We start from the raw sequence: 25,673 nt of genomic DNA, 5'->3' as shown, positions 1-25,673 counted from the left end.
ATACTTACCTATTCTTTAATTGATTCCATCAGCCCAGCATTACTACTCAAGATCATCCTTCATCAGAGAAACTTTGAACAAGCTCCCTACTGAAGTTCCTCCATCTCCAACCATGACGTTTCCTCCCTCAACTGCTCTGCAAAATTTCTCCCATATTATTCACATTGCCCCTGCTTTCAACAGCAGAGTAAAGATTTTCTATAGCTCTTTTCCTATCATCTCCTCATCCAATCCTAATTATTTGTTTCAAGTCTGGAGAAGCATAGATGTGGTTGTTAAAGGAGGAACTGGGAGAAACAGTGGATGGGATAAAACCACAAGATATAAGAGCAGAATTAGGCCATTTGGCCCATTGAGTCTGCTCTGCCATTCCAACATGCCTGATCTAAGTTTCCTCTCAACCCCAATCCCCTGCCTTCTCCCCATATACCCTCATGCCCTGACCAATCAAGAATCTATCAATCTCTGCCTTAAATATACATAAAGCCTTGGTGTCCACAACTGCCTGTGGCAAAGATTTCCAGATTCACCACTCTCTGCCATTATAAGAGTTGATAATTCAGGCAACTGGGCAACTGCTGGTCTTCCATACAACCTTGCCAGGCCTGTGCCCTGGAGACCATTCCAGGCGCAGATCCATGGTCTCGCGAGACTAATGGATGCCACCACCAATTCAGGCTGAAGACCTTTTGTCATAATTAGAACAAAAAGGGTCAATGTAGTTTATAGTGCATGGATTTTAGCAAGACTTTTAACCACATCCCAAAATGGTAGAATCTGTCCAAAAAAAAAATTAGCTCTGTGGGATCAGCGGATTCATGGAAAACTGGTTCCAAAGTCAGCTCATTGGCTGGAAGGAAACTTTTCGAAATAATGCATGGTCATTTCCAATTGAGTTCTACCTGGCTCAGTAGAATATTCCTTGCTGGTTGATGGATATATCAATGATTTAGACTAGGGGTCCAAGGATTCCTTGCTTAATATTATTGGTCCATGGCATGAAAAAGGCTGGGAACCCTTGATTTAGACCTAAATACATGAGGCATAAAATAAAGGACACAAAAACTGATGTGGTTCACAGTGGGGAGACAAGATTTAGACTACAGGACAGCAAGAAGAATATTGACAGACTGAAGAGAAAAGTGGCAAATAGAAATTAATCCAAAGTATAAGGCAAAGCATTTGGAGAAGGACAAGGTGAGGAAATACATAATAACTGCAATCATGTTGAGAAGTGTGGAGAATGCAAGGGACCTCAGACTACACGTCCTTAATTGATAGAAAAGTTATAAAAGTAAAGGGATTCTTTCCTTATCAACCATGCTAGATCTGTATACCACATTAAAGAAGCACAACTTGAGTTCTGTCGAAAGATTTAGTCCTTGTATTACAAGAGAGATGTGATTAGACTGAAGGGAAGGGTGCAGAATCATTAGAATGGTACCAGGAGTGGGAAGTTTTGGTTATGAAGAATGATTGGATAGGTTGGGACACAGTTTCCTTAGAATCAGAGATGGCTAAGGGGAAACTTAACTGAAGTGATAAGGAATGGTTCTGGAGGACTGGACAACTGCAAATGTTACTTCACTTTTCAAGAAAGGAGGGTAGCAGAAGAAAGGAAATTATAGGTCAGTTAGCCGGACATCAGTGGTTGGAAACATGCTGGAGTCTATTATTAAGGATAAGGGTTTGTTTGTAATCTATACCAACAATCTGGATAATAATGTGGTAAACTGGAGCAATAAATTTGCAGACAACACCAAGATTGGGGGTGTAGTGGAGAGTGAAGAAGACCATCATGGCTTGCAGCAGGATCTGGACCAGTTAGAAAACTGGGCTGATTGTAGTCTTCCAGTTAGGAAGTCGTGGGTCCAGATGCAGAAGGAGGTACAGAGGCCTAGGTTCTGTAGCATTTTCATCAGGATTGTAGGAATGATGGGTGATAAATGCTGAGCTATGGTCAATAAACAGCATTTTGATATAGGTATTTGCACTGTCCAGGTGATCCAAAACAGCGCAGAGAGCTACTGAGATCATATCTCCTATAGACCTATTGTGACGATAGGCAAAATGCAACACGCCCAGGTACTTCCTGAAACAGGTGTTGATTCAAGGCATGACCAATCTCTCAAAAGCTTTTCATCACCGTAGATGAGAGAGCTACTGAACAATAGTTGTTGAGGCAGCTCTCAGTGATCTTCTTGGGCACTGGTGTAATTGCTGCCCTTTTAAAGCAGGTGGGAACTTCTGGCTTTAGCAGTGAGAGATTGGCTTTGTATACTCCCACCAGTTTGTTGGCACAGGGCTTCAGAACCTTACCAAGAACTCCATTAGGCTCCACTGCTTTGCAAGGGTTCACCCTCTTGAAAGACAGCCTGATGTCAGCCTCCGAGACAGAGATCACAGAGTCATCAGATGCTGTAGGTATCCTCATAGCTGTGTTTATTTTCTCCCTTTCAAAGCAAGCATAAAAGGTGTTGAGCTCACAGCAGTGAAGCATTGCTGCCATTCATGATGTTGGCTTTTGCTTTGTTGGAAGAAATGGCCTGCAAACCCTGCCAGAGTTGACATGCATCAGATGTCACTGCCAACCTCTCCTGGAATTGTTTCTGGGCTCTTGAAATAACCCTCCGCAAATCATACCTGGTTTTCTTATACAAAGCTGGATCATCAGACTTAAATGCCACAGATCTAGCCCTCAGCAGACTCTTCCAGAAGAATACTCCAGTGAACTAAATGGACCTTCCCAACATCAAGATACACAGACTAGATGAAGAAAAAGGAAGGAGAAGAAAGATGTCCAGAGCTATCAGAATCACTCCTGGCAGTCTCAAAGTCAACTTGTACAACCACCACAGAGGAGCCCCCAGATTGTTTTCACAGTCGCAAGACTCAACTGCCAAGCAGAGTGACCTCCCTTTTCAGGAAAGATATCGTCCCATAAGAGTAAGAAATCCTCCGCAGTAATTAAACCTTTAGGACTGAATGAGACGACTTAAAATATACTATGCTATGCATGTCTATGTAGTTGCGTTATATACTGAGTGTAGATTGAGATGCATTCTATGAGTCGGAGTTTATAGCTAAGCAAGGAGGAGTGTTGTGTATTTAATAATACAGTAATACTTGAGTAACCGTGTAAATATTTTTTTTAATTAAGCATTATTTGTTTATATAATTCATTATAGTTATATGTAAAAATCAATGAATTGCTTATGTCATGATGCTACCACGTGAAACGTGCATGCCTCACTTACAGTAAAAACTCTCATTTCAGACTCGTCTTTTCAATTTAATTAGTTTAATGCTTTGAAGTTACAAAACGTAACACCTATGACTTATGGTCTTAGTGTATAAAAATATATGTCTGAAGGGACTGAACATGCAAATGAAGCAAACAGTTAAAACACAATAAGAAAATGAGAAGGATTCATCATTCCCATTAAAGGGATCAAAAGCGTGGGAGTAGTGATTTAAGTTAATTATGAGAAAGATGAGAAAGGAGATATACGAGTGTTTATTCACTCAGAGGTGGTGGTGCTTTGGAACTCAGCGCTAAAAGGGCAGAGGCAGGCAGCTTCATAAACAGTTAGAACGAATGTGGATGCATTTTTTAAAAGCACAACATGTAGCGAGATAGACCAGTGCTGTTTTCATATATAATAGATTTTCATCAACATTGATGAAGAGCTACAGAATAGTTCCTAGTGTCTGGAAAATTTGGTTTGAGATCTTTATTGCAAGACAACCTTTCCTTGTAACAACATTTAATTATATGAAGCACGTTGAAGTGCATTTTGTAGCATGCAGCAAACTCTAAGTTAGTTACAGATGGTCAACATTCAAAAATAAATAAACCAAAACTTGAATGAAAACATATTTAAGACATATTTAAAATTTTGAAAATGTTTCAAAAATACTATTTTTTTCCTTTAATTTCTCATCAAAGAACACAAAATCTTTCACACTGGGATCAGCACCTGGCTACCAAGTACAATTTACATGCAAAGCCAGTTCAATTTTGAAGCTGTTTTCCACTGGACATAGAAGTATATTTGGGACACGTTATTTTAATTCTCAAATGGTTAACGTTATTCAGAAATCTGCAAATTTAACAAGTATCTTAGTTTGTAATTCAAAGCACAAATCTCTCCACTACCTTGCCAGAACTAGGATTTCCAGAATCAGCTCAGCGATCTACACATCTCTGCTCACATTCTTTCTTCTTCCCTCTCCCATCAGACAGAAGATACAAAAGCCTGAAATAACATACCACCAGTTTCTAGGACAGGTTCTATCCCACTGCTATAAGACTACTGTACAAACTCCTAGTATGATAGAATGTACTCTTGACCTCACAAGTTGCCTCATTGCGGCCTTGCACCTTATTGTCTTCCTTCACAGCACTTTTTCTCTAACTGCAACACTATTCTACATTCTGTTACTGCTTTACCTTGCACCACCTCAATGCACTGCTGTAACAAAATGATCTACATGGACCCAAGCAAAACACATTTTCCACTGTAGCTTTAGTAGTTGTGACAATAGTAAACCAATTTACCAATTTAAAAACAGTCATTATATCAGAGCTTTATACCAATTTATTAAAACTGAAAGGATCTGATGACAGGCTAATTATTATGAAAACAGTGTCATTTTTGCTTTTCCTTTAAAAGTCAACTCCAAAAACAAGAGAAATAAATTACAAATAACATTACACCAAAAAGAAACATTTCAAGATTGCCGCAACACACACAAAATGCTGGTGGAACACATTGCCTACTGTTTGATAATGATGTGAATTGCTCTGTTTCAAAGTTAGAGGTATAATGAGATGATCAAAGTGTGCAATCAACTAATCTGAAGAAGTCCAGAGACTTAATAGCCCATGCCCCCCCCAGTAGGATTGTAATGGAAACCCTCAGAATTTTCATAGGGCCTGACTGGCAAGAGATCACGGGGTTCGCTGTCTCGGAATAAAGGGCAGACAGCTCAGCACCAAGATGAGGAAACAAAAAATTTCTTCAGATGGCTTCACTCAGATGGTAAATCTGTATCAGAAAATAGCAGAACTCTACTTCATGTGAGATATTAAATGAACAAAGACACAGAGTAGAAGTGAGGCAGAGTTCTTGAGCACAGACCTCTCCCACAGAACTTCACTGTCAGGTGTGCGGGTTTAAAGAGGCCCTATTCTAGTTGGCTGCCGGTGACAAATGGTGTTCCGCAGCTGTTAGTGTTGTGGTTCTGATTTTCACATTATATGTCAATGATTTGGATGACAGAATTAATGGCTTTGTGGCGAAGTTTGTGAATGATACACTTAGGTGGAGGGACAGATGGTGTTGAAGAAGCAAGGCAGTCTGCAGAACTTGGACAGATTAGGAAAACGGGCAAAGAAGTGGCAGATGGAATACAGTGTAGGGAACTATATGGAAATGCACTTTGGTAGAATGATTAAAGGTGTAGGCTGTTTTCTAAACAGAGACAAAAGTCAAAGATCAAAGGTGCAGAAACTTGAGAGTCCTTGTGCAGGAATCCCTAAAGGTTAACATGCGGGTTGAGTCAGTGGTATGGAAGGCAAAAGCAATATTAACATTTATTTTGAGAGGACTAGAACATAGAGTCATAGAAAATTATAGCACAGAAGGGTCCTTCAGCCTATTTAGTCCGTGCCAAAGCTTTTAAACTGCCTACTCCCATCAACCTGCACCAGAACTAAAGCCCTCTATCCCCCTACCAACCATGTACCTATCCAGACTTCACTTAATGTTGAAACCAAGCTCATATGCAACATTTGTGCTGGTAACTCATTCCACACTATCACAACACACCAAGTGAAGTAGTTTCCCCATATAAATTCCATTTAAACTTTTCACCTTTCCCCTTAACCCATGATCTCTGGCTGTCGACCCACTCAACTACAGCGGAAAAGGCTTGCTTGCATTTACCCTGTATATACCACTCAATTCTGTATACCTTTATCAAATCTTCTCTTAAGTCCTAAGTCCTAACCTATTCAATCTTTCCTTATAACTCAGGTACTCCAGACCCAGCAATACCTTTGGAAATTTTCTCTATACTCTTTCAACTTTATTTACATCTTTCCTGTACACAGGTGACCAAAACTACACACAATATTCCAAATTAGCTCTCACCAATGTCCTATACAACTTCAACATCACATCTCCTGTAGTAAATACTTTGATTTGTGAAGGCCAGTGTGCCAAAAGCTTTCTTTATAATCCTATCTACCTGTGATGTCTCTTTCAATGTATTATTAACTGCATTCCCAGATCCCTTTTTCTACCACACTCCTCAGTGCTCCACCATTTACTGCGATCTACCCTGGTTGACAAGTGTGAGGTGTTGTGCTAAATTCCACCTGCCATTTTTCAGCCTATTTTTCCAGCTGGTCCAGATACTGCTGCAAATCATGATAGCCTTCCTTGCTGTCCACTACACCTCTAGTCTTGGTATCATCTGCAAACTTGCTGATCCAGTTAACCACATTATCATCCAGATCTCTGATATAGATGACAAACAACAATGGATCCAGTGCCTGTGGAACTCTATTAGTCACAGGCCTCCAGTAAGATAGACAACCATCTACTACCACTCACTGGCTTCCCGCACAAAGCCAATGTCAAATCCAATTTACTACCTCATCCTGCCTGCCAAGTGACTGAACCCTCTTGACCAACTCCCATGCAGAACCCTATCAAATGCCTTGCTAAAGTACATGTAGACAACATTGACTGCCTTCCCTTAATTTTTTTCATAGTAACTTCCTCGAAAACCACAACAAGAATGGTTAGACATGACCTAACCACACATGAAGCCATGCTGACTATTCTTACTATATCCACGTCTATCCAAATACTTATATATTGAGTCCTTAGAATACCTTCTAAAAACTTTCCCATCACTGATGTAAGGCTCACTGGCCTATAATTCCTGGTTTATAGTTTATGTTTAGAGCCTTTCTTAAACACGGAACAACATGGGCTATCCTCCAAATGTCTGGTAGCTCACCTGTCGCTAAGGATATCTCTGCTTGGACCCTAGCAATTTCTGCATTTGCCTCCATATGATCCGAGCGAATACCTTGTCAGCCCTGGGAATTTATCTACACTAATTTGTCTCAGGACAGCAAACACCTCCTCCTCTGTAATCTGTACAAGTCCATGAAGTTGATGCAGCTTTGCCTCACTCCTAAACTCTAGTCCATCTCCTGAATAAATTCAGATGCAAAAAAATAATTTAAGATCACCCTGATCTCATTTGGCTCCACACATGGATTATCAATCGACCTTCCAGAGGACCAATTTTGTTCCTTGCAATATATGAGCAAGAATGTGAAGCTGAGGCTTTTCAGGCATTAGTCAGACTGCACATCCAGCATTGTGAGCAGTTTTGGGTCCCTTATCTAAGAAAAGATGTGATGGCACTGGAGAATGTCCAGAGGATGTTCAAGAGTATGATTCCGGGAACAAAAGGGTTAACATATGAGGAGCTTTTGATGGGTCTGAGCCTATACTCACAGGACCTTACAGTTGGGACTGGGAGAGAAATCTCATTGAAAACTATTGAATATTGAAAGACCGAGACAGAGTGGATGTGGAGAGAATATTTCCTACAGTGGGTAAGTCTAGGACCAGAGGGCACAGCCTCTGAATACAGGAACATCCAGTTAGTAAAGAGATGAGAGGGAATTTCCTTAGCCAAAGGGTGGTAAATCTGTGGAATACATTGCCATGGACGGCTGTGGAGGTCAAGTCATTGAGTATATTTAAAGCAGAGGTTAATGGGTGCTTTGTTAGTTGGGGAGTCAAAGTCTACAGGGAGAAGGCAAAAGAATGGGGTTGAGAGGGATAATAAATCAGTCACGATAGAATGGCGGAGCAGCCTCGATGGGCAAATAGCCTAATTCTGCTCCAATGTATTATGATCTGTCTCTACTAAGTTGAGAAAAAGTCTGCACTTGGAAGAGAGGGAGGGTTGACCTGAAGCTGGAAAAAAAGTTGGGAAGAAATCAGAATTCTGAATCTTCAGATTCCAGAAACATGATGCAGGGTGACGAGGTTCAATGTTATTCAAACTTGACAACTGCTTCTCACCAGCCCTTGCTTCCATCACTTTTGTTTGCTCCATCATTAAAAATCTTACAAATTGCTCAAATAGGGATCTTAAAAATATAACAACTGTATTATTCACAATGGAGAGGAGTTGATAAGATTGCTTTTCAGCAAGGCCAACTTTCAACTGTCCCAGAAAATCCATAGAATTGAGAACACACCACCAAAACATCTTCAACAATCCTGGAATTCTGCTTTTATAAAATACTGAATTTTTTTAAAAAAATCTAAAACTTGGCCACTTTTTCAGCAATTTGGAATTTTTATCCACTAGGCTAGGGGAATCATAAACACAAAACATTCCACAGATGCTGAAAATCCAGAGCAACACAACACAAAAATGCTGGAGGAACTCAGGAGGTCAGGCAGTTCTTTATTGAAAATTGCAATAAAAGGAATGAAACAGATACTCAAAGATGCAGCACGCTGTCATACCCAACAAACATGGATTAATCATTTCAGTTCATGAAGGGTGGGGAGAGGGGGCAGGGGTAAAGGTGGAGGCGGGGGTTAAAGGATGGGGGGATATAATGGTAGGAAGAGAGGGGTTAGTTTGGACTGCTGAGGTGATAAATGGAGGGTGCAGCTCTCTGCTGTCATAGTAAAGTCAGAGCAAACTAAAATCAGTAAAATGTAAGTGGCATGAATTGGAAATACACAATAATACAGGAAGAATGATTCAGGAAGAAAAACTATTGGACATTGTATCAGCTGAGGGAAAGTAAAACAATCTTCAGCTTAAACTGAAAGCTGTGTCTTCCCCCATCAAGAGATGATGGTTATTTTCAATGAAAGAAAAACACTGTCCCATACGCAAGGTCCCTGGAATACACAAGCTCTTGTACACATGAAGGTGCAACATATCAAAGGCCTACAACTTTTTTCCTTGGCTGACACACCAGAGTGAAATGTGATCTGGAGCAGCCTTGTGGAGCCCGTAAATTCCTATCGGCTCATCAGTTTACCTGCGGCAGAATGCATTAACACTGTACTCACAACACTTACCATAAACGACTGCCTCGGGCACCTTCGAAGGAGCATAACCCATCCCAATTGTTCGTCCTGCCCTAACTTTCAGGATCATGCAGTACCATGAACATTAAAACCATGGAAAACTACAGCTGGACAGTCCAGCGTTGGTTCAGAGATCTGCCTTACGTTCATAAATAAGATAATCTTACAACTTCCCTTCTCAGATGAATGCCTATCATTCCACAATGCAGATTACGTGAAGCCACGGGTCTAAAGGGGGAGGTGCTTTGATCTACAAATCCAGAGAGAGAGACAGAGAGGGAGAGAGGAGAGGGAGAGGGGAGAAGGAGGGAGAGGGAGAGAGAGGGAGAGAGAGGGAGAGAGAGGGAGGGAGAGAGAGGGAGGGAGAGAGAGGGAGAGAGGGAGAGAGAGGGAGAGAGGGAGGGAGGGGAGGGAGAGAGAGGGAGGGAGGGGAGGGAGAGAGAGGGAGGGAGGGGAGGGAGAGAGAGGGAGGGAGGGGAGGGAGAGAGAGGGAGAGAGAGGGAGGGAGGGGAGGGAGAGAGAGGGAGGGAGGGGAGGGAGAGAGAGGGAGGGAGGGGAGGGAGAGAGAGGGAGGGAGGGGAGGGAGAGAGAGGGAGGGAGGGGAGGGAGGGGAGGGAGAGAGAGGGAGGGAGGGGAGGGAGAGAGAGGGAGGGAGGGGAGGGAGGGGAGGGAGAGAGAGGGAGGGAGGGGAGGGAGGGGGAGGGAGGGGGAGGGGGAGGGAGGGGAGGGAGGGGGAGGGGGAGGGAGGGGAGGGGGAGGGGGAGGGGAGGGGGAGGGGGGAGGGGAGGGGGAGGGGGAGGGGGGAGGGGGAGAGGGAGGGGGAGAGGGGGGGAGGGGGAGGGGGAGAGGGAGGGGGAGAGGGGGGGAGGGGGAGAGGGGGGGAGGGGGAGAGGGAGGGGGGAGAGGGAGGGGGGGAGAGGGAGGAGGGGAGAGGGAGGAGGGGAGAGGGAGGGGGGGGAGGGAGGAGGGGGGAGGGAGGAGGGGGGAGGGAGGGGGGGAGGGAGGGGGGAGGGAGGGGGGGAGGGAGGGGGGGAGGGAGGGGGGGAGGGAGGGGGGGAGGGAGGGGGGGAGGGAGGGGAGAGGGAGGGGGGGAGGGGGAGGGGGGAGGGAGGGGAGAGAGAGAGAGAGGGGGAGTACAATCACAAAGCATGACAGCAGTTTGAATTCATTTGCAGTTTGATGAGGTTTTTTATGTCACCAAATACTCCATTAAATATCTACAAATAAACAGTGGAGAGCACTGTAATTGGCATGGTGTCTCCAATGGATAGATTGCAAGAGGATACAGAGGATTATGGACTCAGCCAGCTCAATAGTGGGTATAACCCTCCCAACCAGTGAGGGCATTTCTAAGAGGCAGTGCCTCTAGAAATAGAAACATAGAAAACCTGCAGCACAATACAGGCCCTTCGGCCCACAATGCTATGCTGAACATGTAATTACTTTAGAAATTACCTACAGTTACCCATAGCGCTCTATTTTTCTAAGCTTCATGTACCTGTCCAGGAGTCTCTTAAAAAACCCTATCGTATAAGCCTCCACCACTGTCGCCGGCAGCCCATTCCACGCACTCACCATTCTGTGTAAAAAACTTACCCCTGACATCTCTGTACCTACTTCCAAGCACATTAAAACTGTGCCCTCTCATGTTAGCCATTACAGCCCTGGGAAAAAGTCTCTAACTATCCACACGATCAATGCCTCTCATCATCTTATCTCTATCAGGTCACCTCTCATCCTCCACTGCTCCAAGGAGAGAAGGCTGAGTTCACTCAACCTATTCAAATAAGGTACGCTCCCCAATTCAGGCAACATCCTTGTAAATCTCCTCTGCACCCTTTCTATGGTTTCCACATCCTTCCTGTAGTGAGGTGACCAGAACAGAGCACAGTACTCCAAGTGGGGTCTGACTGGGGTCCTATATAGCTGCAACATTAACTCTCGTCTCTTAAATTCAATCCCACAGTTTATGAAGGCCAATGCACCATATGCCTTCTTAACCACAGAGTCAACCTGCTCAACAGCTTTGAGTGTCCTATGGACTCCGAGCCCAAGATCCCTCTGATCCTCCACACTGCCAAGTCTTACCATTAATACGATATTCTGCCATCTTATTTCACCTGCCAAAATGAACCACCACACGCTTATCTGTGTTGAACTCCATCTGCCACTTTGCAGCCCAGTTTTACATCCTATCGATGTCCCACTGTAATCTCAGCCAGCCCTCCACACCATCCCCAACCTTTGTGTCATCAGCAAATTTACTCTGCTTCCTTATCCAGGTCATTTATAAAAATCACGAAGAGAAGGAGTCCCAGAACAGATCCCTAAGGCACACCACTGGTCATTAACCTCCATGTAGAATATGACCCATTTACAACCACTCTTTGCCTTCTGAGGGCAAGCCAATTCTGGATCCACAAAGCAATGTCCCCTTGGATCCCATGCCTCTTTACTTTCTCAATAAGCCTTGCATGGGGTACCTTATCAAATGCCTTGCTGAAATCCATATACACTACATCTACTGCTCTTCCTTCATCAATGTGTTTAAGTCACATACTCAAAAAATTCAATCAGGCTCATAAGGCATGACCTGCCTTTGACAAAGCCATGCTGATTATTCCTAATCATATTATGCCTCCCCAAATGTTCATAACTCCTGCCTCTCAAGATCTTTTTCATCAACCTATCAACCACTGGTCTATAATTTCCTGGGCTATCTCTGCTCCCTTTGTTGAATAAGGGAACAACATCTGCAACCCTCCAATCCTCCAGAACCTCTCCTGTCCCCATTGATGATACAAAGATCATTGCCAGAGACTCAGCAATCTCCTCCCTCGCCTCCCAGTATCCTGGTGTACTTCTCGTCCAGTCTTAGAGACTTATCCAACTTGATGCTTTCCAAAATCCTCTTTCTTAATATCTATCTCCTTAAGCTTTTCAGTCCACTGTAAGTCATCCCTACAATCGCCAAGATCCTTTTCCGTAGTGAATACTGAAGCAAAGTATTCATTAAGTACCTCTGCTATCTCCTCTGGCTCCATACATACTTTTCCACTGTCACACTTGATTGTTCCTATTCTCTCAAATCTTATCATCTTGCTCTTCACATACTTGTAGAATGCCTTGAGGTTTTCTTTAATCCTGCTCGTCAAGGCCTTCTCAAGGCCCCTTCTGGCTCTCCTAAATTCATTCTTAAATTTCTTCCTGCTAGCCTTATAATCTTCTGGATCTTTATCATTACCTAGTTTTTTTAACCTTTCGTAAGCTTTTCTTTTCTTCTTGACTGGATTTTCAACAGCCTATATACACCACGGTTCCTGTACCCCACCATCCTTTCCCTGTCTCATTGGAACCTACCTGCCATGAAGGTGAGTGGGCAAATTCATGGCAGATGCAATTTAATGCGGATAAATGTGAGGTTATCCACTTTGGTTGCAAGAACAGGAAAACAGATTATTATCTGAACGGTGGCCGATTAGGAAAAGGGGAGATGCAACGAGACCTGGGTGTCATTGTACCCCAGTCATTGAAAGTGGGCATGCAGGTACAGCAGGCGGTGGAAAAGGCAAATGGTATGTTGGCGTTCATAGCAAAAGGATTTGAGTACAAGAGCAGGGAGGTTCTACTGCAGTTGTACAAGGCCTTGGTGAGACCACACCTAGAATATTGTGTGCAGTTTTGGTCCCCTAATCTGAGGAAAGACATTCTTGCCATAGAGGGTGTACAGAGAAGGTTCACCAGATTGATTCCTGGGATGGCAGGACTTTCATATGAAGAAAGACTGGATCGACTAGGCTTATACTCACTGGAATTTAGAAGACTGAGGGGGGATCTTATTCAAATGTATAAAATTCTAAAGGGATTGGACAGGCTAGATGCAGGAAGATTGTTTCTGATGTTGGGGAAGTCCAGAACGAGGGGTCACAGTTTAAGGATAAAGGGGAAGCCTTTTAGGACCGAGATGAGGAAAAACTTCTTCACACAGAGAGTGGTGTATCTGTGGAATTCTCTGCCACAGGAAACAGTTGAGGCCGGTTCATTGGCTATATTTAAGAGGGAGTTAGATATGGCCCTTGTGGCTAAAGGGATCAGGGGGTATGGAGAGAAAGCAGGTACAGGGTTCTGAGTTGGATGATCAGCCATGATCATACTGAATGGCGGTGCAGGCTCAAAGGGCTGAATGGCCTACTCCTGCACCTATTTTCTATGTTTCTACCTTTGCAGATCACCTCACAAGTATCCCTTGAACATTTGCCATATTTCTGACGTACATTTCCCTGAGAACATCTGTTCCCAATTTATGCTTCCAAGTTCCTGCCTGATAGCTTCATATCTCCCCCTTACTCCAATTAAGCGCTTTCCTAACTAGTCTGTTCCCATCCCTCTCCAATGTTATGGTAAAGGAGATAGAATTGTGATCACTATTTCCCAAATGCTCTCCCACTGAGAGACCTGGCACTTGACCAGGTTCATTTCCAAATACCAGATCAAGTACTGCCTCTCCTCTTGTAGTCTTATCTACATATTGTGTCAGGAAACCTTCCTGTAAGCACCTAACAGACTCCACCCCCATCTAAACCTCTTGCTCCAGGGAGAGGCCAATCAACATTTGGGAAATTAAAATCTCCCACCACGACAACTCTTATTATTACACCTTTCCAGAATGCGTCTCCCTATCTGCTCCTCAATAGTTGGCATCCATAATTATATTCCCTCACTATCGCAACATGCCCTCTTTCATTTTACTACCATCGAGGTGATGGTACAGGAGCCTGAAGACCCACATTGAAATGTTTCAAAAAAAGCATCTTACCCTCCACCATCAGATTTTCATGATTTATTATCTCTGACACTTTTTACTTACTTTGTAACTTACAGCAATTTTATGTCTTGCACTTTACTGCTGCTGCAAACAGTGCAATTTTACGACATGTCAGTAATAATAAATCTGATTCTAATTCAGTATCCATTCCAAACACAATGCTGAATTAAATTAAATCTCTTCTGCCAGTACATTATCCCCAATCTTCCATATTCATATATCTAACAGATCTTTAAATGCCACTATCATCTTGGCTTCTACCACTACCCCTGACAGTACAGTCCATACACTAACATACTGAAAATATTCAGCAGTTACATGTTGGTTTGGATAAAGTTTTGTCAAGATTGAGAAGAGGGACAAAATCAAAGGTACACTTTATTGAAGCCTTCCTTCACTATGGAGAATTATCTTGTTCCTGCAACTGATCCCACTCATGAGGATGTGTCTTCAATTCTGACAATGGATTACATTTTTCTCGGTCATAAATTCAGTGGGTTGCTTGGCATGTCAACATGTAGGACTTAGGAAATTTCCTTACTAATGAATCTGCCATGCTCAGAAAGGCTACAGTAGTTATTGGCTACCCTGAGAGGACAACCTACTATAATACTTAATTATGAATCAGAATCAGGTGTAATATCACCGGGCATATGTCGTGAAACTAGTTAACTTTGTGGCAACAGTACAATGCAACGCATGACAAATATATGGAAAAACTGAACTGTAGTTAAGTACATATTAAATAACTTAAGTAGTGCAAATAAAAAGTAGTGAGGTAGTGCTCATGAGTTTAATGTCTATTTAGGAATCAGATGGCAGAGTGGAAGAAGCTAATCCTGAATTGCTGGGTGTGTGCCTTCAGGCTTCTGTACCTCCTTTCTGACGGTAACAATGAGAAGAGGGCATGTCCTGTGTGCCCTTAATGATGGGCACCACTCTTTTGAGGCAGCACTCCTTTAAGATGTCTTGGATACTAGAGGCTAGTACCCATGACTAATTTTACAGGCTTCTGCAACTTCCTTCGATCTTGTCCAATAGCCTCCCCCCGAATACCAGATGGTGATGCAGCCAGTCAGAATGCCCTCCATAATACATCTGTAGAAGTTTGAGTGTTTTTGGTGACACCAAATCTTGGGCTCACCATAACAGGATATTGGTGATTATTACCATGAGAGGATAACCTACAATTCTGAATTATGAAATATTGGCTGAACGCAGCAGGCCAGGCAGCATCTATAGGGAGAAGCGCTGCTGAAGTTTCGGGCCAAGATCCTTTGTCAAGACTGACGAAGTCCTGACAAAGGGTCTCGGCCCGAAACGTCGACAGTGCTTCTCCCTATAGATGCTGCCTGGCCTGCTGCATTCCCCCAGCATTTTGTGTGTGTTGCTTGAATTTCCAGCATCTGCAGATTTCCTCGTGTTTACCTATGAAATATTGGGCTCACTGTAACAGGTTGAAGTGATTTTGTTACTATTTACTCATTTATGGGATGTGGACATTGCCGGTGATGTACCATTTATTATTAACCCTGAGCTGCCCCTGAACTAAGGTGGCAATTAACGTGTTATTAGTCACATATGGTCAAGGATGACAGATGTCTTTCTTCAAAAGGTGGATTTTGACAAAGATCCACCAGCTTTGCACTCAGTGTTAATTAAACTATTTTAATTCCTGATTTAATTGCTTGAATTTGCATTTCACATTGATCAAGGTAGGGTTTAAACTCAAGTTTCCGGTTCAATGGACCAGAGTATGCCCGTAAGAAAATGAATCTCAGGGTTGTATATGTGATATATATATACTTTGATGATAAGTTTACTTTGAACTCTACCTGTTGAGCCACAGCACCATATCAATAATTTAATCCGTATTATGCACCCCACACTATTTCCTAGCCTTATTTGAATCTTCCAATCTCCTGAAGTTCAAGCTTTTCAGTCTTGAATATACTTGATGCCTCAGCATTTACAGTCTTCTTGGGAAGGAAATGAAATTACTCATTTTACCACAAAGTGGCTGATCCCCAAGCAAGATTTAGTTTCTTAATTCTTTAACATCACAATAAGGTAAACAGCTTCATTGCATCCATTACATGCTTCTGTGCAATTGCCTCTATTTTTGTAATTTTGAAGAACACAAAGTCATTCTGCTCAATTCAGATGGATGAGAAAGGTTTAAAGCTGGGGTTCCCAACGTGGGGTCTATAGACCCTTCAGTTAATTGTAGGAGTTCATGGCATAAAAGAAGGCTGGGAACCTCTGGTAGAGGGATATGGGCCAAGCATGTGCATATGGGACAGCATGGACTTGTTGGGCCAGAAGGCCTGCTCTGTGCCTTATGTCTATGGAAATGAACAATAAAGAGGAAAGGGAGGCTGAGGTTTAGAAGAGAATCGCAAAACCAGGACCTAGACAGCTGAAGGCATGCCTCATGATGGCAGAGTAAAGGAAGCGTAGGAAGTAGAAAGTAATGGAATTGGATATGTGCAGACACATGACATTACAAGGTTACAAAGTTTAATAGGGATGAGGCCACAAGAACAACCTCTGATACAACGACCCTATTTTCTAGCTTTTGAAATCATCTACAAGCAACAAGATAATTAAAAACAAAATAAACCTTATTCATAATAAAAAAAATACAATAGTAAATCGTGTAATGCCTTTTCATTCTTTACATTCCTAGTCAATGTTGTTAGTACTGTTTTGTAACATTCCTACACATCAATAGCACTGTGGACACTCAGATAGTCCTCTAAGGAGATGCACTACAATAATTGAAGGGTACCCACCCCAGCCCTTCCCTCTTCAGACACTGTTGTCCTTGCCCTCTGAGCCCTTGCAGTAGCTGCATCCAGCTTCAGTGCATCCCTCAGCATGTACTCCTGCAACATGGAAAAATTCTCATCTTGCATGAATTAGGCACTCATGGCACATTATCAGACTCTTTTACTCTGTGCTGGTCAAGGCACAGCTGGCTCATGGGATGGGATGGTGGAAAGTGTACTGACTGGCTGCATTACAGCCTGGTATGGGAATTCTTTTCTATCCTGATATAAGTTATGACCTTTTGAAGAGGGGGAAGGAATTTAACCCAGTGAAAAAAGTCTTATGGGAAAAAGGTTATCAGAGCATATTTATTGATCAAAATTTTAAATTACCAGTCAGCAGTGACGACTGACTTTTTAAACTGCAATTGAGCTTCAAATGGCAGGAGATCTGATAGTTTGCCATTTCCAGGCATCAAAAAAAAGGCAAAGATGGCATGGGAGGGGCTGATACAGAAAAGAGAGTTTTAGGGGGAAATTGACAAATTGGGCAAAGAAAAATAATGGAAAAAATGCAGATGTGACATCACGATTACCTGCTTCATTAGATTCTAGATATTCATGAAAAATTATTCGGGGCATGAAAGGATATGGAGAGACGGCATGAGAGTGAGGCTGAGAGGGAAAAAGGATCAGCTATAATGAAATGGCGGAGACTCGATGAGCAAATTGACCTAATCCTGCTCCGATATCTTATGGTCTTATGATTCAAATTGAGATCTAAGGTGAAACAAGTGGCTTCCTCATGATCGCTAGCTGAACTTAAACAAGAATGTTCATACTATATATAACATCAGATTTCAAAATCCTAACTCAGTGCAACAGGGAAACAGGTTCTGCTTGGAAAGGTGATCCAGTGACTTTCAAATGCTCTATCCAAATATACAGATGAAATGACAACAAGCTTGTTTCATTCACGCAAAGGGTTGTGGGTAAATGGAATAAATTACCAAAGGAAGTGGAAGAGGCAGGTATAATTAAAGTGTTTGAAAGATATTTGCATAGATACATGGATAGGAAAGGTTTAGTGTGATATAGGGTAAACACAGACAAATAGAATTACATCAGGAAGAAACGTTGTTTTGTGTGAATGAGTTGTGCCGAAAATGCCTGGGTCCATGTCTAACTCCAAGAAATGAAGCCCTCAAGCCTGTTCCATCATTCAATGGGATGAAGGTTGATCTTTGAACTCATCAGCACTCACCCTTTATCCCTGAACTTCCTTAATATATAAAAACCCATCATTCTCTATCTTGAATATATTAGTGCACAAATTTCTACATTCAGAAATAAAGACATATCTTTGGAGCTATCCTAAATGGCCAATGCCTTACTTTGGCACAATGGGTCTTAGTCCTAGAAACCACTGGCACAGGAATCATCAGTTCTGTCTGCAAGGTTAAGCCCTGTAATTATATTTTTGGTTTCATTGAGAATACCACACAGTCTTCTGAACTTGAGTATACAATAAACTCAGCATTTTGGAGTAGAAAGAGAAGCGAAGGGGTGGAGTATTGTAAAAAAAGAGGGGCTATATAGGTGAAAAGATTGCAAGCAAAATGGGATATAAAGAGGATGTGGGGTGAAAAGAAGGCAATAATGAAAGGTAATGTGAAAAAGGAGTGGGTGAGGGGTGAAATGAGCATATGCAATCCTAATGAAAGTAAAATACCAAGTAACTAACACTCACCCATTGCTCTCACCAGAATTTCAGTTCATCTCACTAGCTCACTATCTAGTGTCCTACTAATCTGAAACTAGCTCAGGAATGGTGATGTGCTTTGTTTTGTTCAAGTTACATTGGTAGACAACATGGGTGCTTTAATCTGTTGTGAAACTTGGACGCAACACGGAGAGTGCACAATTTCGTGTCCAAAGATATTAATTCCCAGAACAACATTCCTTACACCTGATGGCATATATCAAAATACATTGACAGGAACCAAGCCAAGCAGAGAGAAGACTGAAGGAGCATTGGGGAAAATGGAGATCACTAAGTTCTAAGTTGCTCAATAATAATGAAATTTGATGAAGTCTCACAGAAGACCATCCTGTACTGCAAGCGGCCACAAGAGACATGTAATAACCAACTGTCCTCAGAAATCATCAGCATGCAGCTCCTAGTAGGCTTATGGGTTGGGTTAGAATGGAAGAGATAGAGGAAAGAAAAAGCAGTCAACAACACGTTCAGACAGTCACTAACTGTCTGAACAACAAATTTAACATTTAAAAAAGATTTTTAAACATGTATTGCAATTCACATTCAAATAATCAGAGATATCAACCAGAAAATATAACAAATACATTTTTGGGATCACCATTGACAACCAAGACCACCATAAAACATAGAAGCACAATTAGGCTATTTGGCCATCAAGTCTGCTCCACCAGATAATCACAGCTGATTTATTATCCCTCTCAAACCCCACTCTCCTGCCCCCTATATTCTTTGATGTTTTCACTAATCAAGAACTTAACAACCTCCACTTTAAATATACCAATAACTTGGCCTTCACAGTTGTCTGTGGTAATGAATTCCACAGATTCAACACCTCTGGCTAAAGAAATTCCTTCTCATCTCTGTTCTCAAGGGATGCTCTTGCGTTCTGAGGCAATATCCTCCAGCCTTATAGACTCCCACGCTATTAGAAATATCCTCTCCGTGTCCATTCTATCTAGGTCTTTCAATATTGAAGAGGTTTCAATGAGATTCGCCCATCAATCTTCTAAACTCCAGTGAATTCAGTCCCAGGGCAATCAAATGTTAACCCTTTCATTCCCAGGATAGTTCCCATAAACACGAGAATCTTTTTCAACATCAGCACATCTTTTCTTAGATAAGGGTTCCAAAACTGCTCATTGTACTCCAAATGTGGTCTGATCAATGCCTTATAAAGCCTCAGCATAACATCATTGTGTTTATATTCTATTGTAGGTTTTACAAAATAATGTATGATGGCTTCAAAATTTTTAAACAGCAGCTTTGGTACTACCAGGATGTGAAAATGAGTGTTATCTGAAAACCATAACAGTGTGACTACTGTCTAATTACATCCTTGTAAACTGTCACTAGGCTGCAAGTACAATGTATTTTCAAAACCTTTTGAATTCTACGAGTCACTGTGACAGGGTTTGGAGTCTGGCCTAAACAGCAATTCAGTAAACAGAATGGAATTGCACCTACTTCAGTTCAGCACTCCACTTTCCCCTTAATCACAGGAGAGCTTAGTTAGTTGTACAGTGCACAAAGATTTGCAAAGACATTGATTGCTAAAGCTGAATTAACTGGACTGCAATTGCTCTCTTTGGGAGAGCTAAAGAATCTATTTCTAAAATTTAAAGCATACAGACTGATCAAGTAGAGTGAACAAAGAGCCACAAGAATCCTTACTGACTTTAGTGTATCAGATGGAGAAGACACACCTCATTTGAAGTATAACTACCTGGGCATCCTACAAAGCAACAAACAAGAGCTGAGAAGTGTGATAAGTCACAATAGCTATTTTTGGCATGTTCAGATCCTTTCTTCAGATTCACAGCCACAGTTCAGTTGCTCATTCCCTTAACTGGAGGTCAAAGTGGGTAAGCCTCATCTGTTCCCTAAGCTTGGAATTCCAAGATTCAAAGTACAGCGACGAAACAAAGAAAACCATGGAACTCATGCAAAGAAAAACAAAAAACACATAATGTGCAAAAAGAAGGAACAAATCACAGGAACGGCAAAAAACACAGAATATAAAACATCAAAAATCAATTAAGCAGTTTCACCTCAGTTCAATCTAGTGCTGTGTTGTTGGTGACTGCAGGCCACAGAGCCTGTCTGCCCCAATCAAAATAGCAACAATGAAAAAGGAGCAACCAGAAACACATCTTGACATAAACTACAGAGTCCAATCCACAAACCACGTCCAAGATCCCAGCAACATCCTCTAGCAGCAACAAGCAAGAGGGATGTTGGGTGGGGGGAGAGAGAGACCAATTGAATGCAGGAATCTTCCTCTGGGAGCAACGGGTGAGAGCAAGAGAGAGACCAGTCACTCACAGGCAGCCGTTGCTGAACACCTGCTTGTCTTGCATTGTCATCCTCGTGGATTTTAATCTTCTTCAACACTTTAATTGGCAGGATTGGTGAGAAATAGAGTTGATCATGAGCTTGCACCATCTATTTGCTCAATACCTCACCAAATTCACTCAGAGACAGCAAAGTGCCAGATTGCTCAGCTGGCCCGAAACACACCATCAAACTATAGATCACAGACTCCAATCGCAGACTAATCATATTTGAAATAAATAGTACTAGCAAAGGAATTAAAATAAGTAATTTTGTGAAGTGTCTGAAGGACATTGCCTCTGGTCATGTTGTTTGCTGGAGCCATCTTCTTCCTAAATCTCCTAGCTTCTTAAGTCATTTTTTGCTCCTCCTAAAAAAATACTCCTTAACTCCAATTCTCCTAAAATATCATGTCGCCTGGTGTCATATTGCATTTGGTAATTTAGTTTGAGCATGGCCCAGTAACACAGCAATTAACATAACACTATTACGTTGACAATAACCCAGGGTCAATCCTGCTGTTCTCCCTATGACCGTGTGAGTTTCCTCCAACAACTCCAGTTTCCTCCCACATTCTAAAGATATTTAGGTTGGTAGGTTAATTGGCCACATTGATATAATCAGGCTCATTGGGCTGAAGGGGCCTGTTACTGTGCTGTATCTCTAAATAAGTAAAAATAATACTCTTAGCAAGGGTCTTAAGATGATTTACTGCAGGAAATTATTGTATAACTGAAATATGCTGTTCACACCCTAGTTAAGAGTGTAGTGCAATTTCTAAATAGACTAAACAGTGCAATATTGCTGAGAAGTTAAATTAGACATCAATGTACGATCAAGAGTGGATGCAAAGGATCACACAGCACTATTAGAAGAAATCGAGATTTGCTTGACTCTGCTGACCAATACACAAGTCTCAACCAGTATTATAAGCATATCTGAGCATTTTGTCAATGCTCCTTCTGAAACTTTACCGCATAAATTTGGCTACTGTTCTATCTACTTTACAGAGGAAAATGCACGTTAAATTACCATACTGATTTCAGAGTACTGTACTGTGTGAGGCCCTGAGCTCACAAATCTTGTCACTGGAGTTGAAGCCACAAGCTTCCGAATAAGAAGGGGACATCAGAGAATTATGGATTAGTTACTGATGACTATCCTCAGGAAACTCTGGTCTATAATTAATGACAGTTGTTATCTGAACTTCCAGAAGGCATTTGATAAAATCCCCTGTATAAGACCGTTAACTAAAATTGAACCTCATAAAGCTGTAAGCAAATTATTGCTCTTGTTAAGAAAGAGGCTGAGAGGAGGGAAACACTGAAGGAATACACCACCTGTGAGTCTGTTGGGGTCATTTACTGTGTTCAGTGCTCCCAGTGTGGCCTCCTGTTTATCGATGAGAACCGACGTAGATTGGGAGACCACTCTGCCAAGCATCTATGCTCCATCACCTCCTCCCTCACTACCATCCAGGGCCTTAAACAGTCCTTTTAGGTGAGGTGACACTTCACTTGTGAGTCTATTGGGGTCATTTACTGTGTTTGGTGCTCCCAGTGTGGCCTCCTGTACATTGGTGAGACCCGACGTAGATTGTGAAACCACTTCACCGAGCATCTACACTCCATCTGCTAGAACAAGTGGGATCTCCCAGTGGCCACCCATTTTAATTCCACTTCCCATTCCAATATGTCCATCCATGGTCTTCTCTACTGTCACGATGAGGCTACACTTCAGTTGGAGGAACAGCACTTTATATTCTGTTTGAGTAGCCTCCAACCTTGATGGCATGAACGTCGATATCTCAACTTCTGGTAATGCTCCCCCAACCGCTTCTCCATTTCCCATCCCCTTTTCCTTCTCTCACCTTATCTCCTTGCCCATCAATTGCCTCCATCTGGTGCTCCACCCCCTTTTTCTTTCTTCCATGACCTTCTGTCTCTTTCACCAATCAACTTCCCAGCTCTTTACTTCATCCCTCTCCCTCCAGGTTTCATCTATTACCTGTGGTTCTCTCTCCTCTCCCCTCCCCCATCTTTAAAGTCTAGTCCTCAGCTTTTTTTCTCCAGTCCTGCCAAAGAGTTTTGGCCCGAACATTGACTGTACCTTTTTCCATAGATGCTGCCTGGCCTGCTGAGTTCTTCCAGCATTTAGTGTGTGTTGCTTGAAGGAAAACTGGACAGGTTTGCTAATTTGCAGAACTGCCTCTCAGTGTTCTCAACAAGTTCATCATCTTTATTAATTACATAATTTTAAACTACCCACACTAATTTGCCAATATTACACATTTAGGTTATGTCATAAATTAAAGGATGAACTTGCATATTGATTAAAAGCCCAGACTTTGACGAATAGATTTGAATGTGGCCAATGGACACAAAAAGGGCAGAACAAAAGCTTCTGTCTCACTGATGAAAATACTAAAAACCATGGAAGACTTAAGCATTCATGTACAAATATCATCAGTATGTTAGAAAATAAAACAGAAAAGCTAGAAATACAAACACAAGAAAATCTGCAGATGCTGGAAATTCAAGCAACACACACACACAAAATGCTGGTGGAACACAGCAGGCCAGGCAGCATCTATAGGGAGAAGCGCTGTCGACGTTTCAGGCCGAGACCCTTCGTCAGGACTAACTGAAAGGAAAGATAGTAAGAGATTTGAAAGTAGGAGGGGGAGGGGGAAATGCAAAATGATAGGAGAAGACCGGAGGGGATGGGGTGAAGTTGAGAGCCAGACAGGTGATTGGCAAAAGTGATACAGAGCTGGAGAAGGGCTTTCCCTTCATGGGACGGGAAGCCTAGGGAGAAAGAAAGGGGGAGGGGAGCACCAGAGGGAGATGGAGAACAGGCAGAGTGATGGGCAGAGACAGAAAAAAACCTAAATATATCAGTGATGGGGTAAGAAGGGGAGGGGCATTAACAGAAGTTAGAGAAGTCAATGTTCATGCCATCAGTTTGGAGGCTACCCAGCTGGTATATAAGGTGTTGTTCCTCCAACCTAAGGGTGGCTTCATCTTGACAGTAGAGGAGGCCATGGATAGACATATCAGAATGGGAATGGGACGTGGAATTAAAATGTGTGGCCACTGGGAGATCCTGCTTTCTCTGGCGGACAGAGCGTAGGTGTTCAGCGAAATGGTCTCCCAGTCTGCGTCGGGTCTCACCAAAAGCTAGAAATACTCCAGCAGGAACATACACAAAATCCTGCAGGAAATCAACAGGTCGGGCAGCGTCTATGGAGAGGAATAAAGACTCATTGTGGGCTGAGACTCTTCATCAGGGCTGCAGGCAGATTAGACCACATCTCTTCTATTGCACTGTAAAAGCCTGTTGAACTGACCTACGGAGTATTTCCAGTATTTTCTGTTTTTCTTTCAGTGGTTTGCTTCTACTATCACCATCAACTCCACCACCCTGAACCTCCTTCCCTTCGCTCAGCCCTTTCACCGTTTCCTGAACCCCACCACCACCCTGAACCTCCCTTCCCTTCGCTCAGCCTTTCACCGTTTCCTGAACCCCACCAGCACACATCCCTTCGCTCAGCCTTTCACCGTTTCCTGAACCCCACCAGCACACATCCCTTCGCTCAGCCTTTCACCGTTTCCTGAACCCCATCACTATACAGCCCCTCCCTTCACACAACCCTGTCAGTGTTTTCTGAACCACATCACCACACCACCTCACACCCCCTCCCTACACACAACCCTTTCAGTGTTTCCTGAACCCCATCACCACACCAACTCACCCCACACCCCCTTCTTTCACACAGCCCTTTCACTGTTTCCTCTTACGATGTTTTTCCCGGAGCATCTGGAGTACTGTTTGAATTCCCATCTCCTTACTTGAGAAAACAATATATTGGTTTAGGAGGTGGTTCAGATGAGGTTCACCAGGTATATTCCGGAGATGAAGAGGTTAACCTCTGAATCGCCAGGCACTATATTCACTAGAATCCGGAAGCATGAGAGGGCATCTTAGAGAAACATATAAAATTCTGAAAGGGGTAGATAAAACAGAGGCAGGAAAGTTGTTTCCACTCAAAAATAGAATAGCGACATTGCATCAAGATTCAGGGGAATGGATTTAGAACAGAGATGAGGAGAAACTGCTTTTTCAAGAGAGTTGTGAATCTGCAGAAGAGGCATATTTAAGTTGTGAATTTGCAGAAGAGGCATATTTTAGCATATTTAAGACACAATTAGATTTTTGTATAGAGGAAAATTTAAGCTTGAGGACGGGTTGACAGTCCTCAGGATGGTGCGATGGGAAGCAAAATGAGTCTATCTTCCTTGTACTAACAATAGATCTTGTCATCAATGAAGAACCAATTGTATAGGTGCTAATCGTCTGAGAGGCAACATGATTAATGGCTAGGTTTGTACTCTTAGCTACGAGGATTGATCGCTACTAAATTCTCTAACATAGGGAAATGAAAGGTTATGTGGAAAAGGCAGGCAGGTGGAGCCAAGCCGACAGCCGGATCAGCTATAAGCTCACTGAGTAGTGGAAAAGGCCTAACAGGACGCATGGACAACTCCTGCTCCTAGTGTTCTAATTGAATAGCAAGGCAGGCTCAACAGGCCAGATGGCTGACCCCTGCTCTTATCTTGTTATACCCTTATGACCTCCAGTACTATAAGGATGAACTCGATCTTTCAATCTACCTCATCATGGTCCTTGCCTCTATCTGTATGCTTGCACTTTCGCTGTAACAGTAACACAATACTCTGCATTGTTACCTCGGTGTCCTTATGTTTGGAATGGTCAGTCTGGTTTATTCACTCTATCTCAATACACGTGACAAT

The 25,673-nt window shown here is 42.5% G+C and overlaps 1 protein-coding gene across 13 annotated transcripts in view; it reads right to left on the bottom strand.

The window, feature by feature from the left end:
• Positions 1-25,673, bottom strand: part of LOC140719621 (phosphatase and actin regulator 4-like) — a 290,097-nt gene that overhangs the window by 58,142 nt on the left and 206,282 nt on the right. For 2 of the 13 annotated variants that reach the window (XM_073034339.1, XM_073034351.1), the window contains exon 1: positions 9,144-9,295. The exons of 10 other annotated variants lie outside the window; for them this stretch is intronic. In XM_073034339.1, coding sequence (XP_072890440.1) covers positions 9,144-9,222 — 79 coding nt within the window. In that variant the 5' untranslated portion in view covers positions 9,223-9,295. Of the gene's footprint in view, positions 1-9,143; positions 9,296-25,673 lie in introns of those variants that run through there. One more of the 13 variants, XM_073034338.1, reaches the window with a different exon arrangement.

Source organism: Hemitrygon akajei, chromosome 32 (assembly GCF_048418815.1).
Source record: "Hemitrygon akajei chromosome 32, sHemAka1.3, whole genome shotgun sequence".
NCBI lineage: Eukaryota > Metazoa > Chordata > Chondrichthyes > Myliobatiformes > Dasyatidae > Hemitrygon > Hemitrygon akajei.
Note: the sequence above shows the minus strand (reverse complement) of the source record. Positions and strands in the feature narration are given on the sequence as shown.